Source organism: Pelmatolapia mariae, linkage group LG3_W (assembly GCF_036321145.2).
Source record: "Pelmatolapia mariae isolate MD_Pm_ZW linkage group LG3_W, Pm_UMD_F_2, whole genome shotgun sequence".
NCBI lineage: Eukaryota > Metazoa > Chordata > Actinopteri > Cichliformes > Cichlidae > Pelmatolapia > Pelmatolapia mariae.
Window position 1 is genome coordinate 76,034,652 of NC_086229.1, and position 13,671 is coordinate 76,048,322.

Genomic DNA, 13,671 nt, shown 5'->3' on the forward strand with positions numbered 1-13,671 from the left:
TTCCAAGCTTCTTAGACTACGATGACCTGGATGACTGAGAACCTTCACAGACCTACTAATAATCTAGTGAAACTACCAAGAGCAAGGATCATTAAGGGGACTGTGGCATCAATGCTGTTAATGGCTGTGGCTGACAAATCAGACTTGATCTGCAGAGTTTAAATCCACCTCTATGTCCAACAGCTTTGTGTCATATACCTGCTGATCAAATGTATCCTGAGCTCTGACTTCTCTTTTAGAGGACAGTCTGATGTATGCTGAGGTCAAACGCCCCAAAAAAGAAAAAGCCAAGAATAAAGCAGGTAAACAAAGTCTGCCATCACCTCCAGTGAAAGTTCTTCAACATGTTTATCTGGTCTTAAAATCTTCTTTCCACTCACAGGAAAATCAAGTCCTGCAGCTGATGCAGCAGTTTATTCTGAAATCACATTAAGAAGCTTTCCTGGTAATTATGCTACCATGCAGGATGAGTTATTCTTCAAGTTATTAAATGACTAACATCCTGAAACTTGGACATTTGTGTTCTTTGTGTGTTTGTCTTACAGGTCAGTGAGGAGAGCTGCAGCAGCAAAGCCAAGAAGAAGCATTTTATGAATCCACTGTTGCTCCTCTGCTGCCCAAATATCAGACATGCTCAGTTTTCTCTTTATGATATAGAATAATAATATGATATAGACTTGGTGCTGTCTTTTAGCATAAAGCACACAGAGGCGTGTCCTGTTTTAGATCCATGCTCTTTATATTTAGCTGATATTTTTTATATTCAGTGTTGAACTTTAATATAAAACTTTGAATGTATCCTGTTCCAACAGCAGTAAGGAGAAAAAAAGATGTGAAGTCTGTGATTTTTAGTAGCTGATAGCAACGACTTAAAGTCAGCAGAGTTACATTAGTGCTGGTATGAACACCAACAAATACTTTTACTGTCTGAGTTTTAAGATCTACTGTTGGATTTATATTTTTATTATTGTCATTTGTATTGGGAAATATTTAGCCATATATGCTTGGAGGTGTATAATCGAGCATGTAGTGATAGGATGTGTGATCCTTAGGAGTCTGCAAAGACTTTGTGTGCATTCCAGAGTGCTCTGGCATTCACACCCACATTCTTGGAGCATGGGAGAGGTCATACCTTCTTTTATTGTTTTATGGTAGGATAAACGTATTTATATCTGTTTTAGTCTAAGTGCCTTTTGTTTAGATGAACTGCTGGACTTCCAGACCAGCAGGTTTAGGGCAGTCTTTATGGGGTCACATCTTGACACCCCCCCCCCCCACCCATACACACACACACACACACACACACTTACACCACACACACAGACAAGGTATTCTTTGTCCACATGTATACCTATATGAAACGTCATATGTTAATGAACCTATGCATATTCATGTAACCACAATAAAAGGAGTGCTATGGGGAACCTGGCTGAGAGTCTGACGGAGGTCAAGTGGGTGGAACGACACTTGGCTCCAGGCAGGTCTCCCTCATGCATGAGTAACACAAAGAACTTTGCCTACTTGTGTCTTGCTTTTTGCTGTGTAGTAAATTGTCTTGAACGTTCCAGCGAACAGGTTTATGCTACAAACCTATCATCTACATCATGTAAAAATGAATTATTTGGAAAAAGCTCTGGCTGCTTCATGATTCATTTAATGGCAGATACTTTTAAGCCTTTAGTGAAGCTGTGCATATTATATTTTATTTAATTTTATTTTAATGTTGTGTATTCTGCTCACTTTTTCTGTATTTTGTATCTGTTTTTTAAGGTTATATATTTTGAATGTAGAGCACTGTGATCATCTCTGTTTTTTATATAAATAAATTTAACCTTGACTTCATTTTCTCCTGTATTTTAATCTGAGTAAAATTTTAAGATTGTTTGGGCTTGATTACATTTTCTGGTTTGTAAGTCGGCGCCAGAACTTCTGGTTTTATGACTAGCTGCTTTAAAGTTTTTATTGAAGCTGTATTGTGATGTTGCCTTTTATTTCTTCAGTAAGACACAGTGCTCTCCATTTAGAAATACTCTGAGTTCATGTATGTACACATTCCTACTATTTCTAATTATTGAACAAATAAATAAAAGTCTGATCATCAAAAAAAGTTGGTTATGTCCCACCCAGAGCTCTGTAAGTTGATGATCCAATCATGGCCTTTGACAATGTTGAAGTATCACTGGCTGTCCTTAAATCTGTGATTGTCCCACATGTGGATTTCTAGAGGGAAAAAACACAACTGGGTGCGAAAACATCATCAGTATAAACTGTGAGGTGCAGCTCTGCATTGTTTCTTTTTAAAATATTATTACTCCTCCATCCAGAAGCAGACCTGGACAGGTCACCATTGTGTCACATGACTAACACACAGAGACACACAAACATTCAAACACCATGGCACAGGAGTTTTACTTTGTTTGTTGTTGTTGTTGTGTAGTACCCTATAATACACTATATAGGTTTTGGTATTATTTCCCAACATTTACTGTGTAACTTTTATGAATTTATGGAGATATTGTAGTGAACTGTAGTGAAACCCTAAACTCAGAGATCCTGGTCTAACCCTGCAGATCTCCTCGGGAACCAAACTTTATTTTTTACTTCTTTGAGAAAATACTCACATAAACACAAATTAATCTATGATAAGGAATAATAATACATATATATTTGAACTGCAGTCAATTGAATTCATCAGTGTTGTAGTGTTTACATGTTTTTACACTGATGCATGAAGACACAATACAAAAACCTACACACACACACATATTCAGTGAAACTTATCAGGAGCTACAGAGAGACAAAGAGGGGTTTAAAGCCCCTTGACTCACATCTTTACATTTAACAATAAGCTTAAATTCACTTCTTCAAATTTAGACATGTGGTTTGAGTTGGCGCTCCAGCTGACAATTTAGACTTCTGACTTCAATTTGAACGCATCACTGTTCTAACCTATTAGGGGTTTTCTGAGCTTCCTGCTCGAAAATGAAATGCCCAAAATAAATGGAGTATTTTTCTGCAATTACAAACTCTGACTGGGCTCATTTCTCAGCTGTTAATTTGTGCTGTTAGGTAATTATTGAAATGAAATGACTGCATCTTTTTAAATTAGCACACTGTTAGTACAACTTTCCAAATTCATTTTTACAAATGCATCACCATGCTAATTTGGCCTGCAGCTTTAAGTCACAAAACTGACCCTTTGCCTCTTTGGTGAACCTGGAAAGCAGCTTTTTGATGCCAAAAAACGGTTTTGAGCAGACTGTTAGTTAATCAGGAGATATTATGATGACAATTTGATCATTCACTTGTAACTTTATTGCATGAAATGTGAAATGTTACTCTTTGGTGTATAAACAGACAATGGGAATCCCCCAGATAAGAACTAGACCTACTGCAGTGTGAGGGATTAAGGATCACCTAATCCAGATTTGTGTCCTCATTAGGATCAGGATTTGTGTTGGTGTGTGGGGCTGTAACCTCAGATTTGTATTGTTAAATGGAGTTTATCAGACAGTGTATTTAAGGTAGTTTTATGCATCACTTTTAATGCAATATGTTTTTGTGTAACAAGTGTAATTCATTACATTTTTGAGTAATGACCCCAACACTGATCACAACAAAGAGGGAAAATACCTCCAACATGTACAAACATTTGACCACAGAGCATGAAATTCACTTAAAGGAATATTATGGCTTTATTACTGTTTAGCAATGGTGGCGACTCTGAAAGTGGAGCCAATGAGAATTTATAAGAGAATGTTAGTTAGTTCCTCCCATTACTAATTGTGTGATTCTTTTCCCTGTGCTATCACCCTGCCCAGAATCCTGACCTAAACCCAACAGAACACCTTTGGGGTGAATTAAAAGCAGAAACCTTCCCAGAAGAGCTGAAGCTGCTATAGGTGCAAAAGGTGACCTGACATCATATTAAACCCTGAGGATTAAAAATGGGATTTCATTTGCACTCATAGGTTTTTTGACTGAATTAAACCAACACTCCACCTTCACTTTTCATTAATAGTTTTACTTCTCCTGTAGGTACTGAGAATTAACCTTCACACCATGTTCAAGCCTTTTTATTTAGTTTTGTGATAAATATATTTTATTTACTTTTTATATCACCAGTAGACCTTGTTTTTGACCTTGTAAACAACTTTTTTTTTAGTTTAGTTTTCACAGAAAGGTGGTCCTCCCTGAGACTACAAACATCGTCTCTGCTCGTTTTACTCTACAAATCACAGCACGCCATAAGTCTATGTCATATTATTATTTAATGTCACCTTAACAAAACTGAATATAACTGAGTGTGTCTGATATTTGGGCAGCAGAGCAGCAACAGTGGATTTATAAAATGCTTCTTTTTGGCTTTGCTGCTGCAGCTCTCCTCACTGACCTGTAAGACAAACACACAAAGAACAGAAATGTCCAGGTTTCAGGATGTTCGCCATTTAATAACCTGAAGAATAACTCATCCTGCATGGTAGCATAATTACCAGGAAAGCTTCTTAATGTGATTTCAGAATAAACTGCTGCATCAGCTGCAGGACTTGATTTTCCTGTGAGTCGAAAGAAGATTTTAAAACCAGATAAACATGTTGAACAACATTCACTGGAGGTGATGGCAGACTTTGTTTACCTGCTTTTTTCTTGGCTTTTTCTTTTTTGGGGCGTTTGACCTCAGCATACATCAGACTGTCCTCTAAAAGAGAAGTCAGAGCTCAGGATACATTTGAACAGCAGGTATATGATACAAAGCTGTTGGACACATGTGGACTTACAGGTTGATTTAAACTCTTTACAAGTACAACACATTTAAAGAAATGGAAATAAGACACTGCTAAAACTTGATTTTTATTTGTGTGTGTGCGAGTGGGTGGAGGCTAATAAACTCTGGCCATCTGAACTCCTCAGTTGGTAGCATCACTAAGACCACATGACTTGTGTTGTTTACGTACTCACCTGCTAAACTAAGCAGCCTTACCTACCAAGTCTGTCTTCTTTGTCTGAGATCCATTCTGGCACATCAGCCCATCTGCTTTGACTTACCTGAGAGCTGAGTCATTCTAAGTTTTGGATCTATGGAGCTTTTGACACACTAACCTGTTAGCAGAACTAAATCTGTCCATGATAGAGATCTTTTGACAAAAAAATTACCATCACTAAAGTGATTGTGAGATGAACCTGTTAAACTTTTGAGAACCGATCTGATGAAGAGACTGAACTCAAACCTTGGAAGAAGTTGTTTTTGTTCTTTGCAAACATTCTTACCTGCTGTGTTTCTGAATCATTAAATCTGTTCACAGTGTGTCTGTGTTTGAGTCCTTTGAACAATAACACAAATCAAGAGTATCAGGCTAAATAAATACCTTAATGGCTAACCCACCCAAAACCTAACTGACTGCCACACTTCTTGTGTAAGATAAAACAGAGAAGGAGCAAGAAACAATATTATAACATGTATTTCAGAATTGGCACAAACACATGAAAAACAAAAAGCAATTTAATTTGGGGACATACAGATGGATCATAGTGTATATAAAGCAGACAAAATAACACAAAACTCTCTGTGACTGTACCTGCAGCTCTTATCTTCACTTCAGAGTAAACAACAGTTTCATCTGGTTTATGATGCTCCCCTGTGAAGATGATCAGATGAATCCACATTTGACAATCATACTTTTTGAAACATTTCTAAAATGTTTCTAAACCATGTTTTTGTTGAGTGTTTTAGTTATTTATTTATTTATTGTCTACATTGTGTGTCATTTGTGTACTCACTCTTCTTTCCAAAGGTTTTAATCTCAATAACAGAGTAGGTGACATCTCGGTGTTCATCTGTTCCTGAAATGAACATATTTTTAGTTGCAGGACAAAACATTTGTGGATTCTTTCAGTCGAGTTAAAGAAACATTCAGGTTTGTAAAATCCTGTTTATGTCTGATTTTATGTGCATGTGTCAGTGTGCTTTTAAAAACTGCTGACCACAAACTGAACCTAAGAACTGTTAGTGCTAATGGAGGTTTAATAAAAGTCAATATTAATAATGATACGATTATTTAAATTGTTTAAATACTGACCAGGATGAACAGAGTCGTACACATGAGCTTCATTCTGGTTGACTCCATGATTTGTGGAGGAGCCCGGACTGTGACTCTCAGACTGGATCGACCTAAAACATGAAATAGACAATAAACTCAAAAGTAACTGATGTTTGTTTAAAATAATAATAAAAAGTATTTTACCAACCTGGTGAAGCATGAATCTGTGAAAGACACAAATGTTATTACACATGTTTGTCATGTATAAATTGTTCCACTGATATTTTGTGTCATGAGATCAGAATACATGTATATGTGTGAATAATTAAAGTGTATGTAGTAAATAAACTCTCTAATACAGCATGAAAAGAAGAGGCTCTTACACTTGGACTGTCTGCAGCGATACAACAAGAGCAGGAGAATAATAATGAGAGAGACGCCACAAACCAGTCCAACCATCAACCACACAGGAGATGAAGAGCTGTCAGCTCCTGATGCAGTTAAAGGAATGACAAGCAAAAATGAAATATTATTGAACTACAATTATTTGAATATTTCACAACATAATTTATTAAGTCATGCAAACCATGTATAAAGATTAATCAAATGTTTTGATCCTGCTCACCTTTAACTGACATCCAGCTCTGTGCTGACTCTCTTCCTGAGTACTGACACTTGTAGAAACCTCCATCAGACTTTGACACTGCAGAGATCTTCAGCTCCCCTCGGGTATCATTTTGAATAAGTTTGTCATTGTGATAGAAAAACACATTGGAAAGTATTTTTTGTGTTCTCAAACTGCAGCTCAGACTAACAGAAGCTCCCTCAGTCACAGGATGAACAGGACTCACCAGGATAGGATCATTACCATCATCTGTGAAACAATCACACACAATTGTTTCAGTCAGACCAGCTGGTGAGGACTCTTAGACAAAGCTGAGACATAATAACAAGAATGGATTACAGAAATGTTGCTTTTAGGATGAAGATCTAATGTCGTATTTAAAAACTACTGCATGTATCCTGTTTTTACCAAATCATTTCTATAGGACTTGTTTTGAATTGTGATCTGCAGCATGAAAACTGCAACTCTTAAGTTCTTGTTTATTGTTTATGTAAAAGGAATGAAGCGCAACAAATGCTATATTCAGGTAAGTCACAGCAGTGCCATACAGTCACCTCAGTAAATGTGCTGCATTTAGCAACCTGCAAAAATTTGCCTCACTTGCTTTTCAATAACAGAACCAGTAAGAGGTCACGGGGTTGAAGTGTGAAGAGGTTAAGTTCAGATTACATGTCAACACAAAAACTTCATTAAACCCAAACCTCATCCCAATAAGTTCTCTTGTGTGACGGTGGAAGTTTTGACTGGGACTGTGGTGATGATGATGATGATGATGCAAGGTATGGCTTGTTTGCTTTAGAGAGGATGAGAACATGTTTATTACAGTATATTGAAAAAACAAAATCTAACAAACATTTAAAGTATTTCAAATTCCAGTTGCTGCAAAGCTGAAAAGGTTTCCACTCCACAATCTGAAATGCACATGTTTAACAAGCATCTGACTAAATTAGATGATGATATTCATGTTTTAATGTGACTGCTGTAGTAGTGATGTGTGTTTTCAGCACAGCCGCAAGAGGAGAGGTGGGGCAGAGTAGTTCATGGAGCTGTGCACAGTGCAAGCAGCTCTGCACTGAGGAGAACTCACACACAGCACCACCTCTGATCCCACTGCACCTTTTTACGTGATGATTCTCAGTAATAACACTGAGGACAGATGTTGAGATTTTTAGTGGTTTAAATACAAAAGAAAAAATAACTTTTGGTGTCTACAAATTTTGACAAATTGGATTATGAAAATATGTGAAATGAGAACAACAAAGAATATTTTAATCCTTTGGTGCCTGAAATTGTCTGAAATTCTCATTTTGTTTGTTTTGCCACATAGAATTACTTCACATACAGCAAAGCTGGGACAAATGTTCATGTGACGTCTAAATCATTCAGATCCAAGAAGTAAATGTATAATAACATACTCTGTACAGTGATGTTGACTGCACTGCTGAACTCTCCTGATCCAGACTCACACCAGTACACTCCAGTATCTGACTTTGATGTGTTGATGTTACATGTGGATCCAGTCATTCTCCAACAGTCAGAGTACAGTCGGCCGTCCTCAGAGAACTTCCTCACTCTCCACTCAGTGAAGTTTCCCTCACAGGTCAGTGAGACAGAGTCAGAGGTGAAGTGTTGCACTCTGTCAGGACTCACTGTGAGAGACGCTGCTGAATGAACATCTGGAAACAACATGCAGTGAAGAGACAAAGCTCACAGATGTTAGGATTCAAAATATCACAGTAAAAATATTTGTTTGAAGATCAGTGATAATATTTCAGTAAGATGCAGTGTTTGTTTGGTCAAACTGTAATTTTAAGCTTGAAAACTTTATTATAGGGTCAATGGTCCAGAATTATAAGGGGGGAAAAATAAATATTAAACATAAAAAGAATAAAATAATATAAGCAAATTATTTTTCTATTAAAAACAAAAAAATACATCTATACTAATGTTTCCACAGTATTGGTGCCAAATCTTTTTTTTTTCTTGTTAAACCCACAATAATAGATAGGATCTCTCTTTAACATTGGCAGATTAGTGTTTGTGTGTCTATAGCAATGTGAAGTATTTTTAAAAAAAGTCTCCAGCACTTAATTGCAGATGATTCTGAAGTTTTGTAATGGCTTAACACTGAACCATAATTGATGTCATATGGCTGATAGTTAATTACGATTAACTGCTTAATGTCACGACCAGGCGAGCTGTGTGGAATTTATTAAAAGACCCAAGATGCAGGCACTAGTGATGTTAGTGGGCTTTTGAGGAGGAATACAAACAGAAATGGCAAAGGTGTGGACGGAAACTAAGCAAAACATAAACTGAGGAAGGCTAGCAAAACACAGACCTGAAATGGCGAAGCAGGGAGACGCAGGTGACACAGAACGAAGCAGGGAATGAACACAAGACTAACCAGCAACAGGCAGGAGAACATACAGGGCCCAAATACACACATCAGTAATCATGGGATGGGAGACAGGAGAGGAACACACCTGGGAGAAATCAGAGACAGGGGAAACGTAATCTGAACACACTCACATGAGACTAAGACCTTCAGAATAAAACAGGAAACTTACAGACACAGAGAACCAGACAAGACACTAAACTTAAGTTACACCATGGACAGACAGAGGGAACACAGAGAAGTGAATCTTGGTGAATAAAAATGATGATCTAACATGAGCTTATTGAAAGGACAGAGAGAAACAAACTGACCTGCAGACCAGACAAACTTTGGTGGACTGTGATCAGTGTGATACTCTGGGTCTCCTCTTCCAGCTCTGCACACATATCCTGCTGTGTGTGTCTGTCCATGAATGATGTAGGAGTCCTGTGCAGTCCCACTGCCATCAGGTAGCAGCTCATAACTGGAGGATTTCTCTGATAGATCAGGAACAGCTTTATACCAGTAGAAGCTCCATCCTGCAGACGGATGTTCAACCTCACAGTTCAGAGTTACTGAGGCTCCAGGACTCAGCCATGATGGAGACACAGTGAGGACAGGACGGGGTTTATCTGTTCAACAAAGATTTTCTCTCAGTGAACATGTAGTACAGTCTCTGAACAGTGAGCTCAGTTTATACAAAGAATAATAATCTCAGTCTATATGAACAGAAACACATTTTACAAAGTGTTCAAACATCTTAAAGCAAATATGACTTACTGTCAGAAACTGTCAGTGTGACTGAATCACTCCACTCTGTTGTGTTATGCTGTGAACTTTTCATTCTGCCCTTACAGCGATAGTTTCCACTGTTGGATGATGAAGCAGATCTAATCCTGTATTCAGTTTGATTTGGAGGTTTTATGATGCTGTTTGTTTCCCACTCATAATCCCACTCAGTGTCTCCTCCATGGATCTCACATCTGACAGTGATCGTCTCTCCTCTGTATATCTCAGACCAGTTTGGATACAGAGTCACAACAGGCCTGTTTGACACTGTTAATGTTCAAGAAAGCACAATAAAAACACATGAATGACAAACAGTTCAATTACCATCAGATGTAGTGCTTTGTGGGAAATTTAAAATTTGAACTCACCAGTTGTGTCAATCCTGACTGACTCACTGTCCTCTGTGTAGTAAACTGGTTCTCCTCTTCCTCCTCTGCAGCTGTAGAGTCCTCCCTCTCAGACTCTGATTTGTCCATTTGTCAAAGCTTCATAAGATTTCCCATCTCTGTACAAGTAGTATTTCCATCCAGAAGATGATGATGATGATGATGGGCTCACAGAGCAGGTCAGGGTCACACTGCCCCCTACTGGAACAGCTGTCCTATCAGCACCAAGTCTGACCTTTGGTTTATCTGCAGTTCAGTTTAGAACAAAAACATAAACATAAATGACTGAATCAGAACAATTTAAAGAACTTGATGGAAATATGTAAATGATCAAATCTTATGAAACTTTACTGGTGAAGCTACAGCATTCCCGCCCCACATTGCAGTTAACTTCATCAAATAATAAAATAAACATATTCTTTCTATCTTTCTATCAAATCATATGTACATACTTACATGTACATAGAAACAGATGTATAATTAAATTAATTTGTAGAATGACAGATTTTTTACATTAATGATGGATTTCCATAAATCTTCTAATGAGTTAAAAGAGTTGTGAAAATTAAAATCTCTGAATTTATCAACATTGCCAAAAACAAACAAACAAACTGCATCAAATACAGCAGAGCAACAAATGGATGTAACTTTTGTTCTTAGTGGATGTGGTGGAGCAGCTGAAACAGGTTCAGCATTTGTTCTGCATTTAACGTATTAGAGCTGCACAGCAGAGAAGTTACTCTGATATGTTTTGTTCTCTTCACTGGGAATAAAAAGCTGCTTTTCACGTTTTGTTGTTGAAAAGTTTTACTGAGATGCACAAAAGAAACAGCTACAAATCTGCAAGAAAAACAAGTGTTTTAACTTATTTTGATAAAATGGATAATCTGGGTGAAACATCTCCAACTTACATGATACAGTCAGTGTGATGGTATCACTCCACTCTGTTACCAAATAGTCCCTTCTGCCCCGGCAGCTGTATCCTCCACTGTCAGACTCAGTAGCTGTGATGATTCTGTATTCATTGGATGTTGGAGGTGTGTTTAACTTGTCTGGTCTCCATTCATACGTCCACTGAGCTCCTTCACCTCCCTGAATCTCACATCTGACAGTGACTGTCTCACCGCTGTATATCTGAGTCCAGGATGGCTGCAGGGTCACAGTGGGCTTAATGCGAACTGTTCACATAAGCAAGGGGAGAAAAGAAGGCATAAAAATTGTAACATAAGAGCAGCGTGACCACAAAACACCCAGCTGTTGTTTATAGCACAAACAAATTCAGTTATGAAAATATCATCAGGCTGTTAAAAGATTATAATTGAAGCATTAAAATGTTCATTGGCATGATTTATTCACAGATTTATGTGCATAGACTTAGTACATGAAGCCTGTTTTGACCCTGGGAAGGCCTTGGCAAATAGGGACATTTGGGTGTCACAGCACCCTCTCACGTAACACCAACATTTAGATAATAAACAAGGATTCAATTTTATACTATAAAAGTTTAATTTTATTCTGGCAGAAAATGTTCACATTAAATTATATTTTTAATATTAATAATTTTTTTTAAAAAAAAGCTGTTAGAATAAGTGTGGATACAGTGGGGGAAACAATCTTTGAAACAATTTGAACCCCTCCCCATTTTTTTTTCTTACTTACAAAGAAATGAACAGTCTCTAATTTTCTGTGGTAGTTTCATTTTAATGGGGAAAAACTGAATATCTGTCATGGTCCCTGGGAGCAGTGTTTTTGTCATCAGGATGGTTCACCGGTTACTCACTTTGGTGGAGCCGCCTGCCCCCACCTGAGCCTCATTCGCTATCAGTCACAATGACGATTTAAGCGCAGCCTGCTATTCGTTGCCAGTTCGTTCAGTCACCATCCTGCTCTGGATTCACTGTTCATTGCTCACTTCCCCCAGCACTGGCTTTTCCGTTCTTTCTCCGTTGCCTTTTCCCATTAAGGAAGTCATCAGTCAGTCAGTGTGCCTGCCTGTCCTCCTGTCAGTCCTGACGTTCATGAGTATTCAAGGAACCATTCCTCCCCTCATACTCACTCTCTCTGGATTCTCCCATGGCCTCCGCCCCGGCTGAAGCTCTTCAACCTGGCCCTGCATGTAAGCCGCTGCACTGTCCTACTTTTCTGATTCACTTGCTGCTTTACCTGTAAACTGATCGTTTCTCCCTCTTTAGCAGACTCCCATGACTCCGATCGTGGCTTCTCAGAACAGCTTTCTTCATAAACTGTTCCAGTTTCCTCATCACCTCTGTTTTTCTTGTTTTTTGTCTGACTCCTCTGTAAACAAAGTCTTGCATATAGTTCTCAGCGAGTGTATTGAGTCTGCTTTTCTGTCCCGCCTTCATTCAAACCCAGGTTCATGACAATATCAGCCTAAAATCCAGTTTAATCACATCACACAAAAGTTATGAACTGATTTGCATGTTATTGAGTGAAATAAGTATTTGATTCCCTACAGCCCAGCCAGAATTCTAGCTCCTCCAGCATATATGTGGCATATAGCTCATTATGAGTATAAAGGTCCATAGAATCATTTTCTTCTGTTCCAAGTTTGCAGACACATGTGCAGTCCCGTCTTAAGTTTGCCAGTGAACATAAAAGATTCAGAGGAGGATTGGGGAAACATGCGACTGCCCAGTGAAATCAAAATAATATCTTTGACATCGACTAGACCCGCTGTGTTTGGATATAAAGAAATGCTTAGTATGTTTCAAAGAACAACACGTTGAGGACACAGGTGGAAACATGCTTTGGGATATTTTTCACTAAGGGTCGAGGTCATATACTGTACACGAACCCTTCATTTAGCTAGAACACTGAAGTCGTGGACAGGTCTTGCAGACTCACACTGACCCAAAACATACCACCAATTGAGGAAAGGAGTGGCTAAAAAAGAAGCACATTAAGGTCATGGAGTGGCCTAGCCAGGCTCCAGACTTCAGTCCTACAGAAATCCTGAAGAGGGAACTGAAGCTTCAAGTTCCCAAGTAGCAGCCAAGAAACCCAAAGGATTTAAGGATGGAGACATCAGTTGCTTTGTAGATTTATTATCAGATCAGAAGAAAATCTATAGTCTCCTTTTTTCCCAACTCTGTGACTGCGTGGCCTTAATTCAGCTGTCAGACTGTCAGCCAGTTTATTTACACCAGAAATAATGTTGTGGTGTAAGAGGGCATATTAATGTGTGTCACAATTCAATCTCTAAGATGATGTAAATATTTGAGTGAAGATGAGGCTAAACTGACATTCAAATTCAAAAACTGAACTAATTTATTATAAAGTGACAGTCTGATTGTAATCTGATTACATTTTATGTTGAGATGTATTCCCAGATTGAGGTTCGGTCATTAAATTATGTTAAACAACACATATAAATGTAAAATCAGTCCAGATACTTCTTACCTTCAGGATTTTCATAGATGACTGTACATGGCCCTA

General features: G+C 38.1%; 2 protein-coding genes across 2 annotated transcripts; both read right to left on the reverse strand.

The window, feature by feature from the left end:
• Positions 1-5,743: 5,743 nt before the first annotated feature.
• LOC134623982 (high affinity immunoglobulin gamma Fc receptor I-like) lies at positions 5,744-8,352 on the reverse strand. The gene is made up of 6 exons (XM_063468980.1): positions 8,081-8,352; positions 6,664-6,905; positions 6,422-6,526; positions 6,247-6,262; positions 6,078-6,169; positions 5,744-5,841 (listed from the first exon to the last, which is right to left on the reverse strand). Exons 1-6 carry the CDS (start codon positions 8,350-8,352, stop codon positions 5,744-5,746), a joined length of 825 nt encoding a protein of 274 aa, XP_063325050.1.
• An 839-nt stretch (positions 8,353-9,191) lies between these two features.
• On the reverse strand, positions 9,192-12,331 carry LOC134623983 (immunoglobulin superfamily member 1-like). The gene is made up of 7 exons (XM_065470242.1): positions 12,268-12,331; positions 11,127-11,393; positions 10,341-10,461; positions 10,198-10,268; positions 9,821-10,096; positions 9,373-9,672; positions 9,192-9,208 (listed from the first exon to the last, which is right to left on the reverse strand). The coding sequence occupies exons 1-7, from the start codon at positions 12,329-12,331 to the stop codon at positions 9,192-9,194; spliced, it is 1,116 nt and encodes a 371-aa protein (XP_065326314.1).
• Positions 12,332-13,671: the final 1,340 nt, after the last annotated feature.

What these genes read in the sequence shown, in the direction of transcription:
- LOC134623982 (XM_063468980.1), bottom strand. Translation starts at nt 8,352, where the DNA reads ATGTTGTTTCCAGATGTTCATTCAGCAGCGTCTCTCACAGTGAGTCCT. An exon ending in GAGCTGGATGTCAGTTAAAG is followed by an intron (nt 6,527 to 6,663) that starts GTGAGCAGGATC and finishes CTGCATCAGGAG; the next exon opens with CTGACAGCTCTTCATCTCCT. An exon ending in GTACGACTCTGTTCATCCTG is followed by an intron (nt 5,842 to 6,077) that starts GTCAGTATTTAA and finishes TGTTCATTTCAG; the next exon opens with GAACAGATGAACACCGAGAT.
- LOC134623983 (XM_065470242.1), bottom strand. Translation starts at nt 12,331, where the DNA reads ATGCAGGGCCAGGTTGAAGAGCTTCAGCCGGGGCGGAGGCCATGGGAG. An exon ending in CATCACACTGACTGTATCAT is followed by an intron (nt 10,462 to 11,126) that starts GTAAGTTGGAGA and finishes ACTGAACTGCAG; the next exon opens with ATAAACCAAAGGTCAGACTT. An exon ending in CACACTGACAGTTTCTGACA is followed by an intron (nt 9,673 to 9,820) that starts GTAAGTCATATT and finishes TTTGTTGAACAG; the next exon opens with ATAAACCCCGTCCTGTCCTC.